The following is a 22,404-nucleotide window of genomic DNA, read 5'->3' on the forward strand; positions in this document are numbered from 1 at the left end:
AAGTCAGAATTTGATTTTGAAATATTGGAACATTTTCGTTCTTCTGTAAAATAAAAACTAAAATGAGACTCTTTCCAAATTGCAAACAAACAATTGAAATGAAAGTGGCTTGTTTTCATTCTCATTCTAAAGTTGAATCGCCTCCCACCGGACATACCTAAATTTTTTTTAGAAATTTGGTACTAAATTTAAATTAGAAATTACTAAAGTATACATGTATTTTATGCTCAAATTCCTATAGGCTTTAGGAGGTTAATATTAAAGGCAAGTTCTTTGTTTAAAATATTCTTCCTTTATATCTTCTTAATGCAAAGAAACAAGGCCTTATTTATGGTGTTCCTTTTCTTATTTTTTTGGGACTTATTTTGCTCGCAGAAAAATTTTTATTTCACTAGAATTTTTTTCTACAAAGTTGATGTCTGAGCATATAATACCTATAAAAGTAGTTTTTGCATATTTGGGTGACGATGAAAAAATAATATAAAAAATATACTTTTCAAAATAATTTAGGTTTGGTTGAACATCTATTTTTTCTAAAAAATTGTATAAAATATCTATTATGCTCTTAGTAAAAAAACAACAAAAAAATAATTATTTAAAATATTTTTTAAATATTTTAAAAAATATTTTAAAATTAAAAGAGATATTAAAAATAGTTTTTGAATTGAGTTTTTAGAGTTCCAACAATTTTTTGTAATCAGACAACCTTTTAAAATTATATTAATTTTAATAATTATTAATATATATTTATATTAAAATTACTACAAAATTACTGTAACTTCTTAACATTATGGCAATTTTTAATAATTTAGGATTAATTATTAAAAATAGCTATTAAAAAATTATGGTGGTTTAAAAGCATTTTTAGAAAAAAAAAATTACAATTTCTGACCATAGAAAAGTGGCTCTTTTTTTTAATAAAATATAGAAACTTTCTTTTTATGAAAAAACTACATTCCTAACATTTTTGTTTGAAATCTCAAACCAAATACAGGGCATGCTTCAAGTTTCCTATTGACCATACTTTCCCCGTTCCCCTTTCTGCAAACGACTCCTTTAACAGAGATAAGCTGTGGAAGCACATTGTCCAAAAGCAGGAGCATATCAGATCACATGGATATTGAAAAAGAAACCTTCTATAGTTCCATGTTTTCCCTTGTGTACATGACTACTTAAAAAGAAATCTTTTATCGTCCAGTTACTTCTCTTGGGTACCCCCACCTCCTGATTATCTTAAGATGAATTTCGATGGTGGCATGGTGGAGGATAGCGCCTCTGGAGGTGTGGATTTTGTGATCAGGGACCATGAAGACAGTTTTATTGCTGCTGGAGGGCGGAGCATACCTGGCATGACGGCTGTGGGAACGGAGTTGCAGGCAACTTAGGAGGGCGTTTTGTATGCGAGACAGGTGCTGGAGGCCGATAGGCTTATCCTCGAGGATGATTGTTTCACGGTGATTGATTGGATACGAGAAGTGGACACGTATGAGGATGGCCACCCTCTGATATGGGACACTCGTAGTTTGGTGCGGGAGCTGACCTCCTGTCAAATTGCTCATGTATACCGAGAGACGAACAGTGCAGTAGACTGGGTCGCATCTTATGTTGCCCGGCATACTGAGAGGTCTTCTAAACTAGCTTAGATTGCATCCTACACTCTTTATTTTGTTTACTTTCTTTTGATATATCTAGTTATACTCACGCTAGAGGTATATGAAATGAAATATGTTTTGACTAAAAAAAAAAATCTTTTATTAGATGTAAGATTCACCCCATCTGTCCATGCTCTTGCTGTGCACTCAAAACTAACGTGTTCATAAAGCCGGCATTGGAAGATCTGGTTCTACATCCCCCAAACCATGCTTGCGAAGCTACTACATTCGATGCATGCAGCGCTTTGGCATACGGTAAGCGTTCAGGATTTCATGGAAGCACGTTTTGCTCTAAGTCACTCTACCATTCATGATTAAGAGGGTAAAATAGAAACCGGTGCTTTCATTAATCTCCACCCATTAAAAAGTTTTTCTTTTCTGCTATTGAATAATGGAAACCTCAAAAGTTAAAGGAGCATGAGTGGAAGAGGAAGAAAGAGAAACACTGCCGAGTGGACAGATGAAGAGCAAGGAAAATGTTCTCCTGTTCCCTTTATACAACAGTATAAACCACTGAAACTAGAGGTCAGTCTCCACCTTCGATCATATGCAGTTCTGTGGACACTCAACAGCTCTATAGATTAAACCAACTATTAATTAATCTGTATCTTCCATCCAATGGCCCATTTGATTGCAACAAATGGCATTGCTTATCTCTGGAAAAAAAAATTTACATGTGTTTCAAAACTTCACAATCACATGAGCAGGTTTAATTATTCTCTCACTTTTAGGAATGAAGCTGAACTCTGGAGATCCTGAGAAATCTTTAGAGTATTTTCTATTGCAAACAGGTCTGATACTGTTATAATTGCTGACTGATTCATTACAAGATACACCAGCAAGATGGCACCACATCTTTGATGTGCAAAATAAGAACCTCCATGCATAATGTCAGCAACTACAAGAAACTTGGTTCTTCACTTATAAACAACTCCATATCTGCTGCATGAGGATTTTTTTTTTTTTTTTTTTTTTTTTGAAGAAAGCAACTTAATACAACCTGCTGATACAACATTGAAGCAACCTTTGGCAGCTGATGGATCATGGTCCCAATTCATGAGCTCTTTTTGGTGCCCGAGCCCGAAGCTTCCATTTCTTCTTTCTCATCTTCGCTGCTAACAACCTGGGGACTCTCAGCTGGAGGAGTGGGTTTAGTAGCATCTTCGTCATCCTTTTTTAACTCGGTTTCAAACTCTAGCAGCCTGAATACGAATACAAGACATGAAGGTCAGCGAGGCAAAGACTGGAGAGAGTTGAGACTGCATTGAGAGATCCTGTACTTACATACAGGACCTTTTATCAGGAAAAAAGCCCACTCAGATAAATATATTTCTAATAGATTGCATATGAAGTCAGGGAAAATATATGTAAATAAGTAGGAATTCTAGTCAACAGTATCAGGAAGCGTAATGGCCTTCATACAATGAAGAGAAATGTGAATAACTTGGTTTCGCAGCCAACCAATTGTGCAAAAAGATCACCAAAGAAAATGAACTCTTAAGCAAATTATGAAGAGCAGAAACAATTTTTATAAAGCCCAGAGAAAATAAATGGAAATAAGGCGTGCTAGTATTTGTTGTCTTTATAGTGTTGGTCACAGTCAATATGAGAGGAAGAAATTTGAAGCTCAAAACTCAAAGATGATGTCTCAATAATAACAAGTAGTGAATACTAGACCAACAGAGCAATAGAAGGATAGAACATTTAGAAAGCTAGTCTACACAGGATGATGAACTGGTAGAGGAGAGATGGAAAACTTGATGAATCCGACATAAAGATAAGATCCAAATACACTAGAATCATGGTTTATGTAGACTATTTTGGTATTTTGGCAAAATGGAAACAAATGTGGAAGCTACAATTCCTAGTGGAGATCCACCAATTTGCCTTTGAAGGAAACAAGGAGGATTGAAGAATGTTCTAGAAGAAAAACCGAAAGCCAGCAATGTCCCAGTACTGAATGGTGGGCAATAGCAAGGGGCACATTTCATATAGTGATGGTTCCTGTGGTGGAAAAAAATCTAAGGACATCGATGAAAGTTCTATTAAAGGATATTTTGCTTTGACAAAGAATTTAGCCTTTTCATGTTGACTAAAGAAAAGTCAATGAAACATAAAACTATTGGAAACACGAGATACAGGGGGAACAGTTGCGAAAACAGCAGCATCAAGTTGAACCTCCAAGCGACCTCACATTCTCATAGCATAGTTTCCACACAAAACATCATAATTTTAACAATCTTTCTTGAGCAGCCTCTGTGATTCCACAGCTCCGGATAAAAAGTTTGGGCATTTTATTCCATCAGCAAAAGTCAACACCTTGCATAAGTATATGCTTACATATAGAATTCATATATGAATCTAACATGGGAGTTTTAAATCAATGGAAACTATTCTTAAAACCTTCATCAAATGCCAGAAAATAAGTTGACATTCAACTTTTTCCCCTGAAAAAACCTGCAATCATGCCAAATTTAATATAACTGAACGACTATTAAGTGCCTTTGACCCATGAATGGGAACTTGTCCCAATAATCATACACCTCTGCCTAACAACCAGATATTCTGGAGTATTGGACCCTAGGTAATTCTAGTGAGGGTGGGTCTCCCTCCCTTTTCTCTTTGACCCACACCTCATTGGGTCCCTTGTAACATCATCTGCAAGAAATTTAAGAAAATTGCTTAACAAGTAAAATTAAAATTAATCCACCTTCTTTCATAAACTCTTATCTCCCACTATCAGGTTTATCTAACTATCATTCAAGAGCATCTACGAGATGAATAAATTGTTCAGCATCTAGTCTTTGTAATTCCTGCAAATGGTCAAGGTTCCAGACCATTTCAAAGGCTTGACCTTCATGTCATCTGCCATCACAGAATTAGTAGAAAGAGCAAGCCAAAAGTACTTGGTAATATGTCTTGCATGGGGATATAATCACATCGACATTCCATCACATTATCTAGGTCTCTGGAATCAAACGGATGCTAATGATAAAAGCCTGCATTGTATGTAAATCTTTCTCCAACTCAAAGACTTCTAAATCTTTAAGAAAGCCACAGGGATTTGTCAGCTAATGTCTGTAATTAGAACAGCACTAATTTGAAAGACACGGAAATACCACTAACATGCACAAGCTTTGGCATTGTCATTCAGTTCTAAGAGGAGAGCTTCTTCTCGTGTCTTCATCCAGTTTTGGAACCATAAGCATGAAACGTATCCTTCAAGGAAATTGTATATTTAAAAGTTCAAACTACATATAACAGGAAATCTACGAGTCTTTTTGACAATATTTTATATTGATCCAAGGAAGTTATTGATATATTTGTTTTATATATGTTATGCCATTATATTTTTTCTAATAATAATCTTAAATGACAAAACTTTGCCATCTATATATAGTCAAATTTAAGGACTAAAGTTCGATCGACCGTTGTTTTGAGAACCTCTTCCATTTGGATCTCAACCTTAAAATAATCCTTTGTAAACTAGTACCAATATATTAAATAAATATATATTAAATATTTGCTAATTATTATTAATAAGTAATATTTATTAATTAATTATTGATATATTAAATATATTATTATTCAATATATTAATATATTTATATTGTATTAATATAATATTAATATAATTAATATTAATTATATAATATAATTAATATAATATTAGTACAATACAAGTAAAGGTATTTCTGCATTCAGTAATCCAGCAAAATATATATCCCCAAAAGTGGCATTTGTTCTACCTTCTTTCTCAGAAAAATAGATATAGGATCTACCATTTCTTTTATCCAGTTTTGGTACCAAACATAATAATCTGATTGGAGCCAAATGGGCCAAGGCAAGATGAGGTGCAGGGAAATACAAAGAGAGAGAGAGAGTAAGGTTGAGATTAACTACACCTAGCCTGGAATCTCCAGAACTTCAAATACGGGTCTTGCTGAGGGAATTCTTCATAATTCCACCGAATTACTAGTTCACTATTCTCGATTACTAAGCATCGGATTCTACGTATCCACAACACGATGAAAAGCCCGAAATATCACATTTTTAGAACAAGAATCAGAAACTAAGCCAAATAATCGGACCTGTTGGAAGCTCTTCGCGGTCTCTCCGATGCTCCGGCCGATCTCGGGGAGCTTCTTGGGGCCGAAGACCAGCGCGGCGACGCCGGCTATCACGACGAGCTCGGGGACGCCGAGACCGAAGAGGCAACGGCACCCGCCGCCACCACTGCCCCCCCTTCGCCGCCGGCCGGAGGCCAGGGAGAGCCTCGTCCTGGCCAGGACCCGTCCGCCATTGGCGAAGAAGACGGAGTTGTAGGCGGCCAGAGAGGCGTAGGGCGGGGAGGGGAGCCTCGCCGGAAGCCGTGACGCCATTAGAGACGTAGAACAACGAGCTATCTCCATCTCTCTCTTCCCAGCCAACTCCCCCTCCGCCCACGTTTCTAAGATATTTTTTTTTCCTTCTATTTTGATAGCATATGAAGCTGGGTGGATAGGAATCCAGTGCCAGTGTGATCTGAACCGTTTATCTGGTGATGGGACGGTCGAGATGCCCCCGTAGGACCGGGAAATAAAACGATCGTTTATCTGGAGATATTGCAAACTGGAATATTATTATTTTCCACATGTACAGTAAAAATGCCCGTGGGATACAGATACGGAAGGAAAGGGAGAAAACCGGTAGGGCTCATTTGGTTCGCGGAAAGCATTTTTCCTCCTGAGTATATAATTTTTGAAAAATAATTTTTTTGGAAGAGGATACTTAGAAAAGTATTTTTGGCATATTTAGTTGATCATGATAAAGTGACAAATTTTTAAAGTGCTTATATTTGGTTGGCCATTCACTTTTCTGGAAAAGTTATGTATAATTTCTATTATGCCCTTAATAAAAATTAGATCTTTAATGACTCTTTAATGCTTTTTTAATGTTGAAGGGTCTTTTTGGGAAAAAATAAAAATGGAGCAATTTTCGCCTCATGGGAAAGTAACTTTCTCATGAAATATGGGAATCATATTTTCATGGGAATACAACTTTCCCATCTCTCTCCTTTGAAAACTCCAACCAAACAAGAGGTATCTCATTACTTTTCCGTTGACCACATTTTTCCTCCTCTTTTTCCCGCGAACCAAACGAGCCCGAAATGTTTACTCATTCCATCTTGTTAAATATAAATCGCATTTGTTGTCATTTTTTTTTGGGCGAGTGTGGCCCCATTAAAACCACTATTTGCGTCATCATGCATAGTTTAATTCATAAAATAGTTTCCCCATGCACGGTGCCATGAACAGTTTTTTTATGCGTTGCCGCGGAATTCGGATCGAAGTCGACTGATAATAGCTAAGCAGATTGATTGAGGCATCGGATGCTAGTTTCCTTCACTAGATGGCTTGAAAGCAATCCGCTTGTCAGAGAATTTCCGATGGAGATTCTTCGATGCCTAAGTCAGAATAACAGGACAACAGTATGGAAGGAAGAGAGTTTCAATAGAGAATCGCTATGTGAGTAGGATTGCATGTATACTATGTATTTGAGGTCTCCCGAGTTGCTCTTCTTATATAGAGAAGGCAATTTATCGTTAGTTGAGCTGATGTGGCGTGCAAGGATGGCTAGTCGATGGTACGATCGCAAGATAGGTGTCAATCCACGTGGGTGGTAGAGTACGCTAGTGGGACGCAAGATGTGATGTCACCGTGCTTACGGACTACCAGAGCTATCAGTTGTTGGGATTGTCAGCCCTCGTCGCCTCATGCTAATTTTCCTGTCCCGCCAATGACTCCTCGGTCGATTAGCTCTTCGGCTGGGATCGAGGAGTTTACGTTGGATGGTCGACTACTTGGTTATGGCCGAGGTAGCTTTCTTCGGCTTACATCCAAGATAAAGAGGATCGAGGTATTCAATATTTTTTTCATTACTATGCCTCAAAATAAGGTTCATGCATTAGGACTTTTTTTTTCAAATCTAAAAGAATGACTCCAAATAAAGTATTTGATTGTAACTTCAGATTTAGATGAAGAAGAGACAAGACCTTAATGCATCTTCATATGTATGAGAGATACTAAAACTATGCAATGACTACTGATTGGAATCTTTAATGAAATTCAATAAGGTTTTAGGAGGATGGATGGAAAACAAAAAAGTAAAAAAGAAAAAGAAGAAGAAGAAGAATGAAAGGAAGTTGAAGAAAGAGGAAGAAGAATTTAACAAAAAAAAGAAGAAGAAAGACATGCTACTGGTTTCTGGGCTCGTCAAATTTTTATTGATGATATTTAATATATTTTTCACAACATTTGGCTGCATGATTATAGTCTTGCTTGCGACAAATATATCTTACCCAGCCTAAGAAGCAAACCTTACTCCATCAAACCCCCAATGCAACAACATAAATAAATCTACTTTAGTTCCGAAGCAACTTTAGGCATGTTTCCATCTTATCACCAGGATTTTATTCCTCTTGCAATGAATATTGATATTGATCGCATGATCGTTTCCAGATACATGAGCGCACTTCAACTGGATCATCGAGTAAATATATAGGAACCTCAAAATTCACCCTTCCAACATTTCAACTCTTAAGAAAGAAGACATAGCCTTTGTTAATAGCACCCAAGTTGCAAAGCTAGATAGCCATGACTCCCAAGAATATAACCTTCGCGAATCATTACCAACTTTAGAAGCCATTCGCCATGCTGCTTAGCCCACTGATTGGCATGGATAGATAAGTTTTGCATCAAAACAAGCTAAAATAATTTGTACAATATCTTAAAGCCCAACTTTAGAGGGTCCGGATTGTTTCTTTTGTATGGAAGAATGATTGATCTTTTTTTGTGACATTGTAACAATTCAGGAGCTTATCCAAAATGGCTAGCCGAAAAGTATTATTTGGGTTCCTCGATCTTGTATAAGTACCCAAGATCTACCCAGCGAATAACTGATGTGGGACTAAACACATGCCCGCACGGTCCTCACATACTCCTCCATTCAAGCCTTGACGTCCTCGTCAGGCTAAGGGTTCAAATCCATTCAAATTTGATCACAAACATCACGATCGGCTCGTGGTCAGCCCCAATGGATCCGTCCTGCAGCGTCTCCTAGTCCACATAGGTTATGGGCCGGGTCCGCTCTGATACCATTTGTAACAACTTAGGACCTCACCCAAAATGGCTAGCCGGAATATATTATGTTCCTTGATCCTGTATAAGTACCTAAGATCTACCCAGCGAATAACTAGGGGTGGCAATCGGGTCGGGTCGGACATAAACGGGTCGGGTCAGATGTAAGTCGGATCAAAAAATCATAAACCTGAACCCGACCTGTTTATTAAACAGGTCAGAAAATTCCAACCTGAACCTGATCTGTTTATTAAATGGGTAACCCGACTCGACCCGTTTAACCCGTTTAATAAACAGGTAACCCGTTTAACCCAACCCGACTCGTTTAACCCAACCCGACCCGTTTAACTATTGGACTTAAATTAGATAGTTAGCGTATAAGCTATGAACAGTGCCAACATAATTTACGATAAATCCACCAATATTAACACAGTCGAGCAATTTTTTTTAAAAAAAATTTAACCAGAAATTAAAAAAAAAAGAAAACACGGAGAGGAACAAGGGGAGGAGAGAAATTAACTGATTACAATTTTCTTATTGGAAAAAATAAAAGAAAATGGAAACGGGAGCCCTCAAAATCTCTGATCTAGGATTCTAGGCGCCATCCCTAAATTTTTTTTCTCTCCGAAAATCATCGACGACTTCGATTCGAATGGGGGGGGAAAAATCTGGAAGCCCTAGCTTTTGCCATGAATCAAACCATAAGAAGTAAAAACCAAACCATTTCCCTCCACCGGCATACCTGCTGCTGGACTCCGCAGTAGTCGCCGCTTTGAGGAAAAGATAGAGCACGCTCATGTCCTCCGCCGCTTTGAGATCCAAGATCCTCAAGACCAAGAAACAGAGACAGAAAGAGATGGCGGAAGGAAATCAGAGATAGCATGACTATACTACTAGCGGAGAAGGGGAGAGAATGCACGGATAGAGCGGGAGGTGGAGGCCGTCGTTGTGGAAAAGACAAAGCAGTCACCGTCCGCCGGCAAGTCGCGAGACGACGAAAAGCCCCAAGAAGGTGGAAGCGACGTCTTAGGAACCCGTCGAGCCGCCGCGGTCGCCGTCGACGGGGAGGCGGAAGGAGTCGGCAAGGGGGAGGAGAGGGCGGAGGTGGAGGTCCGGAGGAGAGGAGACTAGGAGAGGGGAGAGGGACTGAGGGAATAGAGCTCGGGCGGTGCTCACAAAGACAAACCCTAAACGGCTAAACCTAAGGAGAAGCAACGCCTTACGGCCTTAGCGACGCCTTTACGATCCAATCAACCTCGCGGTGAAAGGCTGAAAGCAGACGGTGGACCTCGCGGTGAATGCAGGCCGAAGCGGGGAGCTGGGCCGAGGCGGTGAAAGCGGGCCGAGGCAGGGAGTTGGGCTGGCCCTTATTTATTAGCCCAACAATTAAACAGGTTATACGGGTTAAACGGGTCAGGAATTTAAAATCTGTATTCGACCCAATTAATAAACAGATTAAACGGGTCAACCTGTTTACGACCCGAACCTGTTTAAGCCAAACCCAAACCTGTTTATGGCGGATCGAACACGGGTCGGGTCATATTTTGCCACCCCTACGAATAACCGATGTGAGACTAAACACAAACTCGCACGATCCTCACATACTCTCCCGTTCAAGCCCCGACGTCCTCATCAGACTAAGTGTTCAAATTCATTCAAATCTAATCACAAACATCACGATCGGTTCGTGGTCAGTCCCAATGGATGTGTTGCGGTATCCTCTAATTCACATAGATTATGAGCCGGATCCGCTCTGATATCATTTGTAACAACCCAATACCTTATCCAAAAATGGCTAGCCGAAAAGTATTATTTTGGTTCCTTGATCTTGTATAAGTATCCAAGATCTATCCAGCGAATAATCGATGTGGGACTAAACACACCCCTGCACGGATCCTAACAAACGTTGACTATTGAATGACACTTGTGCAAATCTTAGAGCACTTTGAATGTTTTCATTCATCTGTCTTCATAAATCTTGAAACGACGATTCAAATGTGGATTTGCACTAAGTTGACTTCTTCATTCGCACCAAAGATGTTATATGTCCATGGGTGGGGACAATCCTTGGAACCCTTGCCCATCCAACATTTCCATGGTAAAATCTCATTTGACCCAAATCAAGAATGCCCAAATCCCATATGTCTCAGACGAATCTCAACAGGGTCAAAATGATGAATCCAAGCCCTTACGAATCCAGAAACGGCACTTGCCGGGCGTGTGTCGCAATGACAAAATAAAACCTTCGCAAAGCCCAGACCGAGGTCTCGTCCCGACATCCGAAGGGTGATGGCCACCGCTTTCAAAGTCTCCTTCTCTTTTCTCCCCTCGAGCAAATCTCCCCGCGTCTCTTTTCCTCGGCCCTCCTTCCAGACTGTCTCTGCCCCCAAATCCCTCTCCACCATGGCTTCTCTTAGCGTCGCCCCGACGGTTGGGATCTCCGAGACCTTCTCCCGGTTGAGGGAACAAGGAAAAGTATGCGGCGGTGTTTCCCCTATGAATGCTTTTGTGTTCGTACCATTTTCTTCTTCTTTTGCCTGTGGATTGCGTTTTCTTGATTATTTTCGTGGTTTTGTCACTGGATTTCGTTCCAGGTTCGACAGAATCTAGTTCTTTTGCTGTTTGACGGATTAAAAATCAAATCTTGGAGAGTAAAAGTTTGACTGGCATTTGATGTGCCTAATTTTGTCGATTTTGTATTGTCATATGAACGCTGTCTCCTGATTTTTGTTTAATGGGTTTTCTTTCCTTGCGTTTTTTGTGTTCTTTCTGCATCTGTTCTTCTAATTCTAAAATTTGCGCTCCTTTTAGCCGAACAGGTGTTTTCTTTTCTTCTTTTTCTTCCTTTGCTGTTGTATTCCCTTTCCCTGATGATTTATATGTTTTCTGTCCGTGGAATATTAGCTAGGGGAGTTTTGATTTCGTTCATTTGCTGTTTGGATGGAGTAAAAGTCAAATCTTGGTGAGGTCTGACACGCATTGTGCCCCTTTGTTTGTAGATTTCATATGTCATCTGCTTTCTGCTTCTTTTATCTATTTCTTGGGATCTGTCGTAGTAAAAAAACAAATCTTGGACATGCTTGATTTGCACGTGCACACAAACATGCACATCTATCTAATTGCTCTATCTATGCATCTACTATAAGGCCAGACTTGTCATAATAAAAACCTACCAAACAATATACTTGCGAGCACAACTTGTGTTGGCAAATCATGCGTAACACCAATATATCTCTTGGTTCTAAATATCTTGGAAGTAGATTGATCTGAAATATACTTGTCCTATGCGTTTCAGTCACTAATATGATTATTAATGCCAAATTTGCAACCAGAGATTGCATTCATTAGTTGAACAAGCAAATATCTGCTGTTTTCCTTGTAACTTCATTTTTTTCAGTAGGCTTGCTGTAGGCTTGTTGCAATACAACCTTAATTTGATAGGGAATCTGCTTGTATTTTTTTACTTGGCTTCTAACCGCTGTCTGTCTCCAATTCCTTAGGTTGCATTTATACCTTTCTTAACTGCTGGTGATCCTGATTTGTCAACAACCTCGAAAGCATTGAAAGTTCTTGATTCTTGTGGTTCAGACTTGATAGAATTGGGCATACCCTACTCTGATCCTTTAGCAGATGGACCTGTTATCCAGGTTTTCCTGTCAAACGTTTTCTCCTTCATATTCAATCTTACAGTTGAATGTGTTTTGGTTATGCATATGTATATGTAATTTTAGGCTGCTGCTACGCGTGCCCTAGCAAAAGGAACCAACTTTGATGCAGTTATATCCATGTTAAGGGAGGTATGACTATCCTAAGCACTATTCTTTCGTTAATTCCTCTCTCTCTCTCTCTCTCGCATTATATGCACACACATGCACATATGTACCTGAACAGAATCTGTGCATGCACTAGAACTTCATCAGTAAGCCATGATAACTTTAGCCTTTGACGCTTGTTTTGACTCTCTTATGTTTAGAAGAATCTTAATTCATCACCTAGAATGCTGTCAAATTCTCCTTGTTGACTCTGAACTCTGTTAGCATATGTAATGGAGGAAAAAAAGGAAAAGAAGGAAAATGAAGAAAGGAAAAAAGCTAGAAAAGAGAAACTGAGTCTGACACTCTGACTAATTAAAGTCTCTAATTTGACTTGAATCAGGTGCATGCAAATTATCTACCTGTTCTTTGTTTCAAAGTTAAGGGAGGTGTTGATGTTTGTTACTGATGCTAAATAACATCTTTTACCCATTTTCATTTTTTTTCTATGGTGTCGGTTATCGCGGGAAATTGCTTTCAATACATTTGCAGCTTAACTTTTTGAATTAGTGGAACTCATTAACAATTCTATGATAGGTTCTCATGTTATGCTATTGATACTGTTTAAGCAGGTAGCACCTCAACTGTCTTGTCCAATAGCTCTGTTTACATATTACAATCCAATACTAAAGCGTGGAGTTGAGAAGTTCATGTCTACGATAAAAAATGCTGGTGTACATGGTAAATTGACATATCATTTGACTGAATGCACTTACTAATGTTTTGCAATGTCAATTTTAACCTGAGCAACTCTGTTAAGTTAGTATTCTTGTGTTCATTGTAGATGCATTAAGACTTTTCCTTTCAACTATGTACTGGTTTATGTTGTTCAGATCATTGGTTTGTTATATGCTCCTGGTCAAGTTAATGATATAAAAATATGACAGGAAATATGATAATTGGTTATACATGTTATGCAACGAATTGTTATTTTGAATCTAGATCCTCTTTTCTTAAGTTAATCAGGACTGTAAGACTGAAACTTTTATGCTATTAAAACATCCATTTCAGGTCATTTAACAAAGTTATTATGCCGTTCACATGAAAGTAAACTTAGTGGGGGCATGATTGGTGTTGCTTTTGCTTTTTAAAAGGCTCCCACAAAAGAAGAAACCAGGAGCTAGATTTTCTAGCTTCTCCTAAAAGCACTTTTTTTTGACTTTTTCTTCCTGTAGAAGCACTTCTCGTATACTTTTACCTAGCATTTTCTTGAAACTTTTTTTTTGCTTTAAGGGCTGCAAAAGACTTTTTTTAAGCAACACCAAACACGTCTTCAGCCTCCCTCTTTTTGCTTCTTTTGACTATCTTTAGACTATTGTCTTCAAACCTATATAACTTTAATAAACTATATGTTAGTTTTAGGTCAAGGCTTGATATGTTGAGCTCTGGAATCATGAAAACTTATGGTTTTGCTGTTTATCCTTTTCTCTTTATCGTGGAGAAAGAGGAAAAGTTGTAGCCATGTATGGCGTCATGAAGCCTGGAAATATTTTTTTATCAAACAATTGGTCAATTAAGGTGCCATATCTCGACCAGGTATGTTAATGTTCACAAAATTGGGCTGAAATGTTTTGTAATTATGAAATTTTGAAGGAACTTGGGAAATAAGATAAGAATCTGAGTGAAAAAATTGAAGAGAGCGGGAAATTTTAAAAAAAAAGCAGGATGGATATAATACTGGCAATGCTTTGCTATCATTTTATTGGAAAATCTCGTAACGGGAAATTTATTATTGTGGAGTCAAAATTCACAGTATGCACCCTCCTAGATGGGTTAAAACATGCAGACATGATATGAGGGGTTCAAAGTGCATTTAATTAATATAGTAGGCTGTAACTAAAAATTTCAACTTGAGAGCTTCTCATATTTAAGTTACTGGCTTCCAACATAATAAAAGAACCTGACTGCACCACTAAAACTTAGCGTGACAAAAAAGAGTTGCATATAAGGAAAAGCATGAATGTAATCCCTTGTTAACCCAAAGGTAGCATGTATTGCCGGTATGGCTAAGATATATGTAGATCTTAATTGCAAATGTCATATGGGTTAATCTTTAAATTCCTCATGACCAAAAACAAGCCTATTTATTGAGCCAAGCTCGAGCAGCTGAGTTTCTTCCTTTTCTTTTTTTCTTGTCAAGCCAGAGTTTGTCCAGGCTTTGTTAATTTATGAGTTGATCCTCAAATTAATGCTTGAGCTTGGCTTGTTTTGTAATCGAATTTTGGTTGCCAAAATTTAGAGCAAGTATAGGAAGTGGATATTTTAAAATCCCTGTAAGCAAGGAAGTGTTTAGAAGCGGGTGATGATTGGAATTTTTGGGGAGTTTTTGAAGCAGGTATGCCACCCTAGATAGAAGTTTCCTGGCTATGATGAATCAATCAAGCTCATTTGAGCCTGTTGTTGAATTTTAACCCTAGTGGTTCTTGAACATCTTGATTCATTTGCAGCCTTGTAGTGTCATATGGACTTGGGCCTGTCCCTAGATGAGCTAGATGTTTTTATATATCATTGAGGGATTGTCAGCCACTGGTCAAAATCCTATTTGAATTAAAGGGTATAGTGCCTAAATGGCCCAATTATTTTACAAACCATTTAGGGATACTGTGCTAATCTTCTATGCTGATGTACCTGACAATTCCACATAATGATCTCCATGTTCTTTTCCCTAAAAGGTACCAAAATTTTTCTTTTTATCTTGCTGTTACTTTCTCTTAACATTATAAAATTTAATGCATGCCTTCATTTAGCAAAGTCCAGTTCTTGATTATTTATTTGTTTTGTGATTTTTTTGCGTTGTGTTTGCAATTTTTTGTTGATGTTATTGACAAAAAATTGGTGGATTACTACCTTCTGCTATCAGCCTTTTTTGATGATTCAGTAGTAACAGGTATCATTTTGCAGGACTTGTGGTGCCAGATGTTCCTTTAGAGGAGACTAAAACTTTAAGGAGTGAAGCTGTTAAATATAATATTGAGATGGTAGGCCCCTTTCTTTATCATATCTTTTAACTGACTTCTGTATGTTTGAATTTTGTCTGCATATGCAATTTTATTTTACTTTAGAACTTTAATAATTAGAGTCAAGCTAACTAGATACATCCTCCATAATAAATTGAAGTTTTACCAAGCAATGAAGTTGAAGTTATCATAATATTGCTGTAAGTCATGCTGATCTCATTTACATGAGATGGATGTGCTATTATTCAGTTATGATCTTCTGCTGAGGAAATTATTTATATTCGTCATGATGAGCTTCGAAGGCAGCAGTGATTGCTGTATACAATAGCTCCAGAATACAGAACTTTGCAATGATTATTATACCATTTGATGGTGTTTGGATATTTAGGTATATTCTCAGTTTTCTTCTTCTCTCTTCTTGTTTCACTTCTATTTTGTAGGTTGGCTTCTGATTTTTTAGTACGATGCACTAAAACTTTGCTATACGGGTTAAAACTTATAAATCACCTTTTCCAAGAGTGCAGAATTTGGGAGGAAAACTGTCATGCAATCAAGTTCCATTTGCCACAGTACCACAGCAGCATAAAAATAGGCTGTTCTCTAGTTGATCTGAATTTTAACTGCTATGTTTCAATAACAATTCATTCACACTTAATTTTTTGGCCCCTGTCCCTCCCATTTCTTTATTTTTATTGCCATTTTAAGCCGTTCATTCTATACATAAGTTCATATGGTCTCAAATATCTCCTTTATATCTATGCATTTTGGATATGTGCATTAAAATTGGGTATTCCCAGTGAGAAAAGAGCGGTACATAGATACTAGAGAGAAATTTGGAGAACATATTGACCAACAGCTCGAAAGGAGGAATCAAAATAGTATAATGTTAGTTTCCAAGTGCATACTGTTATTTTTTTTAATTTATTTTTTTGACCATATTGTACTAAGGTAGTTCTTGGGTTTTCACTCTGTTTAATTTTATACTTCCATCAATTTGGGATGCTTGCGAAATATGCAGAAATTAGCATATTGTCTTACAGGATGTGGATAGCCGACCAGAATCTTAATTACGCGAGGCAATTCTTATGCTAACTGTACCATTTAGGTATAGGGGTTCATACAAATTATGGGTGTAACAGAGAATGTTCTGTTAGGAAGAACAATGAACAATATCCTGATATTTTTATCAATATTTGGAGGTATAATACCACTTCTGTGCATTGAATTGCAGGGAATTTAGGTTGATTTTTAATTCCTCGGGATTAAAGCACATCTCAGACCATGAGGATTTAGTTTGAAACTTTAGAAGGTTATCAATATGACTCATTTATGTGAATAATTATGGGATTCAATAATGTTACTAGGTATATCAATGATCCTTGATATTCAACTGGTTCTTTACTCTATCATGCCACATACTGTGATATTGCAAAATAAACAAGTATAGGGTTCTGGGAAATACAAACTAGTGATAGCAAAGCTTGTCAGCATCACACTGCATGATGTGCATTACTAAATCGAAAGATGAATTTTAATAACTTTATCTTTGCTCTCCCATACCTGAGTTGCAAGCATCCCCTCTACTATTTCATATGAGCTCTTGCTTCTATTTCTCTGCTTTCTGAAGTTCATTGCATAAACAATTTATTTTGTATATTTATTTAAGCCACTTTTAAGTAAAACTAGTATTATAGCCCTTCATATTGTTGGACTGAATTTGATTGGTAATGATATTTTACTACTAAAGTATCTTTTAATATGATATGTCCGACTTTACTAACATCTTGTTCTAACAGTTCCAACATACTTTCAGGCCTTTAGTTCCCTGTTCTTGCATTTGAATTTTCACCCGTTCCCTCTTTCATTTTCATGCTGCTATTATTATATCCAGTCAACATAAAATATTGTTTCAAGTACAAGATTTTCACAGCGACCTTACTAACTAGAATATGTGTTAAGGTTCAAAATCTTTTATTAACTTTGCCAACTGTTGACTATAGTGCATGACTTCATCGCATGCTTTGGTAATTATATATTCTCTTGTTCATTTGAGTATAGTTATGTGTGCAAGGACTAAGCATCATTAACTTTGTATAAGTTCTTTTGGATCCAAAAGTCCATGCTATTGTGTAAATTGATGATTCATTATATTGGTAAATTGAAAGCTCGTCTTGTTTAAAGAATTAATGCTGCTTCCTTTGTTCAAATTGTTCTCTCTTTTGATTTTCTTTCACTGCACTGCAGGTTCTGCTTACAACACCCACAACTCCAACAGAAAGAATGAAAGCCATCGTAGAAGCTTCAGAAGGTTTCATATATCTTGTAAGTTGTTCTGTGAAACTGGTTGAAATCATTATGTTGCCCTGTTTAATGGACATTTTTGTGTTAAATTACATAAAATCGTACACCACCAAACCACCATTCACCAAGCACAAGCACCAAACAGGAAAATCTAGAAAAGGCAAATGCAATTTCTTCTACCTTGAAGAGGTTATTTATTTTCTGATATTTCAGGTTAATTGTTGCTGCATCATTAATAGATTTTCTGTTGTTTTTTTCCTCTTTTCTTTGGCCTAATTTTGCTGCAAGGAAACCCATTAATTGTAATTTATTTTAACATTAGCTTATTTTATTGCAGTTTTGGATTGTTCAACTTATGTTTTAGTGCATCACTAGATATCTGCTATAGTGCTTTCCATGTGAAGTCCTCTCAAATCCATATAAGAGAAACTGTTACAACTTGTATGAAGTTTCTATCTGGATCAGTAGACTGGTTCCTCTCTTGACAAGATCAATTTCATGTTGTTTATTGGGCTCAGGTCTACTGACATGGTAGCTTACTTTGCATTTGATTTAAGTCAAACTAGGATTGCTTCGCTCCTTTCCAAGAGGAACTGTATCAAGACTTAGAAGCCAACACTCGCAAATTCTGCTTTTGCATCGCTCTCCTAACATATAATAGATTACTACTAACATATCATTAACGTAGGTTTTAGTGGATCACTGGTTTTGTTTGAACTTGCTAATTTGTGATAAATGCCTTACTAAGGGGCAGTAAGGGCTCGGCCTGACTGATTTGGGGGGCATGCCGCCCCTCCCATAATGGCTACCTACTGGCTGTATGTCCTGCTGATTCCATGATGAACGTGCATTACATTTGGTGGCGGTTTTTTCTGACATATAGAACCACTATTCTGATGCTGTAGGATCCTGTGTAGATCATTAGTAGTCCAGTGCAATTGTGAAATATATGGACCACTCAAGTCCTTATATTTCAAATCTAACAGTCATAATAATGCTGAGGCAATTCCTGTTACAAGATCTTTTCAGCCTTAAGAAACTTTCCTCTTCCCTATTGAGGTGATGACATAAAACCTTCCATCTTCCTCATGTAAATTATTTGAAATTATATAAGCACCATGACCTATTTAATTTTGCCTGATTGGATCATGATCATTCTCAATTTTTTGTGTAATTATTGCTTAGTCATTTGCGCACTGCTGAAGCTTTCAGTCTTTAACTTGCCACCCATGAGACTTCCTCCATGGAAACATTAATTACTTAAAATTTATTTGTTCTACGCTGGTGCGATGCTACCACTGCTCATTAGTTATCTTAGTTTAAATCTCCACTTCTTTTTTGATATTTCAAATCATGGTTTTCAGTACTGGTTTGTGTCAGTGTACTGACTCACCAGTAACGAACTGAAACTTGGTATGCCCCCGTATTGAGTGTTGGTACCAAGAACCGGATGTACCGGCAATATACCAGTTGGGCATTGATACAGTACTGAAATCGGTATTGAAAGCTTTGATTCAAATAACTACTACATTAATTTTAACTTTTTTATTTGTTGGATTTGTTATATATTTTTTGTATAGGTGAGCTCTGTTGGAGTTACAGGTGCCCGTTCATCAGTTAGTTCACGTGTTCAACATCTCCTACAGGAACTTAAAGAGGTTTGTCACCCTCCTTTCCATTTCCTTCATTATTGCAAAGCAAACCATCTGTCACTGAAGTGGTCAAATTTAACATTGACATTATTAAATATAGTGTGTGATGTCGAGTACTCTGAGCGTGTAACTCAGTATTATTAGCAAATGTTAGTACTAACATGAGTACATATTTTTTAGGTTGGGAAGGATCACGATTTTGTTGTTTGCAAATTTTACTTGACATGTGTACCAACAGTTATTTCATGGATTCTTCTGGTAAAGCCACATGAATGATTTATGGTTGTCTGGTCAGCCAGCAACTATCCTGTCTGTTAACTGAGGACTCTGTGATAAGATATAGTGGAGTTGAACAGTTGATGACAGGTCTCTGATTGAAGAGGAAAGTTCAGTATGTTTGTTTTATCATATTCTAGTGGAAGGTTAATTGCCCTATTACCCTAGGCCAAATTAGTTTTGTTTTAAAACAGTGAACTCTGTGTATAGAATTCTTATGACCTATTCAATCACTCATTTTCTTATTATGCATTAGCCACTCTTTTGTAATGCATGGTACTTGCTTCATAAGTTGTTTTACAGTATTGAAATATAAGAATGGGATCCAACTCTGTCCTAGTAAGTCTTCTTTTTTTTTGTTAAAGATTTGTTTAAAGGTTTTATTGTTTTAGTGTGTCAATGCCCCTTGAGGTTGTGCCTATGTGCTATTTTTGTTATATTGTGGCTGTTCTCACAGTTTATGGTCTCAAAAAGTTATATACATGTTCATCTTATACTTCAGGATGATGCATCTTATATGCTAATTTTTAAGACCTACTTGCATGCCTGGCTCCCATGTTTGTGTATCATACTCCACGTGGGTGAGAAGGCCCGAATAGAGTATGTGCATAGAGGGAGAAGAGCATGGGATCAAGGCCCGCCACCAGTTTTGCAATCATGAGAATTTTGGCTAGTAGAAATCAATTTTTTAGATGAATTCCTTCTGAAAATCTCGTCATTGAAAAATCAGCAGCCTCATCTAAGCTAGCCTACAAAACACTAGGTCTCTTCCCTGAGCTATTTCTCGGTTCTCACCTATGTGGGGCATAGCAAACAGCCTCCCAAGTTATACCAAAATTGTCTTATTGACACGTTAACCAGGTTTTTGCTCAAAAAAGACAAGTTAACTAGGATCAAGTAGGCAACAATACAACAGAAGATCTTGGATCTCTGTATGTTCTGGTGTTATATCCTGAATGTTGATCATCCATGGGATACCTGCAAATGTTTTTCATTTCTACTGATCTGCTGGTTGATGGTTATTGCATCGAGTAAGAATCCAGGATTGTTGCCATGGAGTTTCAAATCACTGCAGTAACCAGAGTGAAATGCATAATAGTCTTGATCCAAGTTTTAGGGACAGTTTGAACTTCATTTCATTAAATTTAAATCCAACTACTTTGTCTGCTTTTAAATCCAACTAAATCATAGAAGTCAATAATGATCAGACTGCTCACTGAAAGTTTAAGCAAAGTGTAAGTTCGTGTTCTTCTGCCTTCGGATAGCTTGATGATACAGTTATGCCATGTAGTGAGGTCCTGATAATATCGGTATTATCTGATGTTCTTCGTGATTTAGCGCATTCCAATGGACCAATGTTTTGTGACTATTTACAGGCGACAACGAAACCTATTGCAGTTGGCTTTGGCATATCGAAACCAGAACATGTGAAGCAGGTCAGTTATATGAGGGAAGAAACTTAATTCATATCCAGTTCTTTGCTTTTCTGATTTTTAGGAACTCTTGATTACTCCATGGTTTACAAGTTCATATGTACTATAGGTAGCCGGATGGGGAGCAGATGGCATAATTGTTGGTAGTGCAATGGTGAAGCTTCTTGGGGAGGCAGAATCCCCTGAAGAAGGATTGAAGGAACTAGAAGCCTTCGCAAAGTCCTTGAAGGCTGCACTCCTTTCATAAATAATTACTTCTGAGGAACGGTAACATGCCTGCTCTTGGTCTAGAGTGTTGTGGAAACATGATGCGAGGGAGCATCAAATTTCAGTGAAGGATATGAATGTTTCCATTGGGATGTTCCAAACTATCGACAAATTTTTGCTCCAATATTAATATTTTACAGATTCAGATAAGGTTGGTCCTGATGCTCAGTGCAAGAAGCTCTTGAATGAGATATTCCCTAACCAAGGTTTTCTTCTTCAACCTTTTTGTCCATAGGAAAGTTATTGCTAGTGCAAGATATCATCACATTCTAACAAGATTAACTTAAGCTAGTTTTCTATTGCAACTTTTATTTGGAGAGAGAGAATTGGCTAGATAATTTAGTACAAAAATATGCCATATTTTCAGCACGAGTAAACTACACCTGCAAGGTTAAATGAGCAGTCTGCTGATATACAGCCGGGGGCTGTCCATTTTTGTGCACATGAAAAAGGTTCCTTCCGCCATGTTGCACTAGAGAAATGGTAGCCTCAGTAGAGTTGATGCTATGCGATGATTAAGTATGTACAGCTGCATGCTAAGTTGCGAACCCAGCATTTTAATGGTCTCACAAGTTCTTTCTATGCCCTTGGAGGTGCCCAAGCAATTTCCTTCTCAATTTTTGCTATAGATTCATTTTTATCATTCTATAAAGGAGAAAAGAAAGCGGCCTGACCAGACTTACACTCATCTAGAAGTAGGATCTTGTAGAAAAAAAAAGAAAGGAAGGCTTTTAGAAGTCTGCTGGCTCAAATTTATCCATGCTAGATTCATCAAATTTACTTTTGTCCTAATCTTTCACTGCAAAATATGCGTTGAATTACTTGTTAACAGAGAAAATCTTACTAACTTGCGCTTAAAAATGATAATGATGATAGCATCTAATCAAGGGACTGCCTTTAACTTGGTTGTCTTCAACTTTGATACTTCACTAACAT

The 22,404-nt window shown here is 37.5% G+C and overlaps 1 protein-coding gene and 1 pseudogene across 1 annotated transcript; one reads left to right on the top strand and one right to left on the bottom strand.

Annotated features, from left to right (window-relative positions):
- Positions 1-2,405: 2,405 nt before the first annotated feature.
- Positions 2,406-6,126, bottom strand: LOC103704530 (sec-independent protein translocase protein TATA, chloroplastic pseudogene; annotated as a pseudogene).
- A 4,848-nt stretch (positions 6,127-10,974) lies between these two features.
- On the top strand, positions 10,975-21,618 carry LOC103704590 (Aldolase-type TIM barrel family protein). Its single transcript, XM_039115794.3, has 9 exons — positions 10,975-11,245; positions 12,271-12,417; positions 12,502-12,567; positions 13,155-13,263; positions 15,484-15,560; positions 17,784-17,861; positions 19,421-19,498; positions 21,145-21,204; positions 21,311-21,618. The coding sequence occupies exons 1-9, from the start codon at positions 11,060-11,062 to the stop codon at positions 21,446-21,448; spliced, it is 939 nt and encodes a 312-aa protein (XP_038971722.3). The 5' UTR covers positions 10,975-11,059; the 3' UTR covers positions 21,449-21,618.
- Positions 21,619-22,404: the final 786 nt, after the last annotated feature.

Source organism: Phoenix dactylifera, chromosome 9 (genome assembly GCF_051530095.1).
Source record: "Phoenix dactylifera cultivar Ajwa chromosome 9, Ajwa_hap1_PhDact_Kaust_v1.1, whole genome shotgun sequence".
In the NCBI taxonomy this organism is placed as follows: Eukaryota; Viridiplantae; Streptophyta; class Magnoliopsida; order Arecales; family Arecaceae; genus Phoenix; species Phoenix dactylifera.

What these genes read in the sequence shown, in the direction of transcription:
- LOC103704590 (XM_039115794.3), top strand. Translation starts at nt 11,060, where the DNA reads ATGGCCACCGCTTTCAAAGTCTCCTTCTCTTTTCTCCCCTCGAGCAAA. An exon ending in AAAAAATGCTGGTGTACATG is followed by an intron (nt 13,264 to 15,483) that starts GTAAATTGACAT and finishes ATCATTTTGCAG; the next exon opens with GACTTGTGGTGCCAGATGTT. An exon ending in AACCAGAACATGTGAAGCAG is followed by an intron (nt 21,205 to 21,310) that starts GTCAGTTATATG and finishes TATGTACTATAG; the next exon opens with GTAGCCGGATGGGGAGCAGA.